This window comes from Rhinichthys klamathensis, unplaced genomic scaffold (genome assembly GCF_029890125.1).
Source record: "Rhinichthys klamathensis goyatoka isolate OS25496 unplaced genomic scaffold, OSU_Roscu_1.1 h1tg000366l_1, whole genome shotgun sequence".
NCBI classification, from domain to species: Eukaryota; Metazoa; Chordata; class Actinopteri; order Cypriniformes; family Leuciscidae; genus Rhinichthys; species Rhinichthys klamathensis.
The window spans coordinates 205493-207500 of NW_026606875.1; the positions used below are offsets into that span (position 1 = coordinate 205493).

Below are 2008 nucleotides of genomic sequence, written 5' to 3' on the forward strand. Positions count from 1 at the left end.
TTTATTTATTTTTTGTTATTATTATTTTATTTTTATCACAGAAGGGTGACTAGGAACATGCAATTGTCTAACTATGAATATGAGGAAACACGAAGGCCAGCATCTACATTACCACATGTTGTTTTGGAGAGTTTCAAGAAAAAATCCAATTAACAATACATATTTATTTTCACAGGCTTCTTTGTTCATATTTACCAAGGGTGCCAATAATTCTAACCAGAACTGTAAATTACTATTTGTATTCATTCTTTGGCAAATCATGTAAATAATAAAACGCATCGAAAATGGCAGGACTGACAGTTTACTGATGCTGGGTGTGACGAGCAGAGCTGTTATCAGTCTCACACACACACACACACACACACACACACACACACACACACACACACACACACACACACACACACAAGACTGTTTACACATCTGCTTTAACATTTAAGCATGTACAGTTTGCATAATTTTATGCCATGATTGTTGTCCATTACTCTGCTTTAGATGCTTTATCTTTACTCAGATTAGACTCTGTACTAATATAAATATATGAGTGTATTGTGTTTTACTTAAGTATGTGTGTGTGTGTGTGTGTGTGTGTGTGTATGTGTTCGTTCGTGTGGTGTGTGCATGCGCAAGAGCTCCTGTCAAACTCACGGACGCACGGAATATCCACTCAGCTCCATTTTTAATGGAATTAAGGTAATATAATATAATTAATGTTTAAGTTATGAAAATATCTCATAATTCGGGTGATTTTTATTACAGCTATGTTTATATCAGTTAAAGTGCTGTGACTGAAGCAATCTTTAGGAACGTTTTCATGTAAGCTTATTTTCTTCATCACTGATCAGTTGTTAATACATATTATACTGATTTGTGTATCATAGTTTTCATGAGGGACTCATATTACATAAGCGTTATTATCTTCATGATACAGCTGTTAAACGAGTGGAGTTTACTTACGCTTGTCTGCTTGATTATAGTTTGATTTCTCAGTTTAATTCTGAAATGTTTTATTTACTCCATAAGAATGATTTCTACTGTTATTTTTTATTCCACTGAGAGCAGCTTATGTTTAAAATATCATATTTATGAATGTTGTTATATTGAGAAATTGTGTGTTATCATGTAATGAAATAGTGAAACATCATATTAATCACCAAGAGCAGATTTAGTGAAACACACTGATGATGGTGAATTATTTCTGATGCTGAAGTCATTTGATGTACGATTTTCTCATTATTAGTTTAATTTAATTCACCCTATATTTTCTATAATGCATCATTTCCATACAGACAGGTGCGGTTGTGCCTCTATTGTCCTGGTTGTTCATGTGTAAATATTTGCTGTGTGCAGAAAACTGATATGGATTTTGTTCCGTAATAAACTGTGATGTCATCTTGTAAAGATCACATGACGTCAGCCAATGGATTTATTAGTGAATATCTGAATTAATCTCTCGATATCTTAAAGGTGTCTGTTAAAAGATGGTTTCATTATACTCTATTTCAGGAACTATTGGACAAGCACACAGATTGACATGAATGCTCTTTCTCTTGCTTGTGTTTAGTGCTCATACATTATTTAGGACAAACTGGATGTGTTCTATAAAACAATGATGAGTTTGTTGTTCATTGGGTCCTCAGTGTGTTTGTACCGTCACTCAAGTGTGTTTAATTGTGCACAAATGCCAGAGGATGTCAACATGTAAAAGTCTAGTTGAATATTTACAGTTTGATTTGCGTCCCGTTAATGTGTTTGGTGTTAATTCTCCTATTACAGAAGCTTCTGATTGCGTCTTCATAGCGTTCAAGCATCCATCTCAGGGGGGCGTGGCTTTAAGAAACACCCTGATGATGTCATACCGTCTGCTGTCAATCATCTTCTGACCACACCCACATCTCCTATTATGAGCAGTGTCTTGTTGGCCAATGAGAGCCAGAGTTTTGATGAAGAGGGCGGGGTCAGTGTTTTAATGACCCCTCCTCCCTTATTGCATGGCCACGCCCCCATC

General features: G+C 35.6%; 1 protein-coding gene across 1 annotated transcript in view; it reads left to right on the forward strand.

Moving 5' to 3' along the window:
- The first annotated feature begins 368 nt into the window (after window positions 1-368).
- Window positions 369-2008, forward strand: part of LOC130069420 (FH2 domain-containing protein 1) — a 12474-nt gene continuing 10834 nt past the window's right edge. Inside the window, exons 1-2 of the mRNA XM_056233290.1 lie at window positions 369-693; window positions 1777-2008. The exon at window positions 1777-2008 is cut by the window's right edge and continues 291 nt beyond it. Of these exons, the coding sequence (XP_056089265.1) occupies window positions 1904-2008 (105 nt within the window). The 5' untranslated portion in view covers window positions 369-693; window positions 1777-1903. The remainder of the gene's footprint in view (window positions 694-1776) is intronic.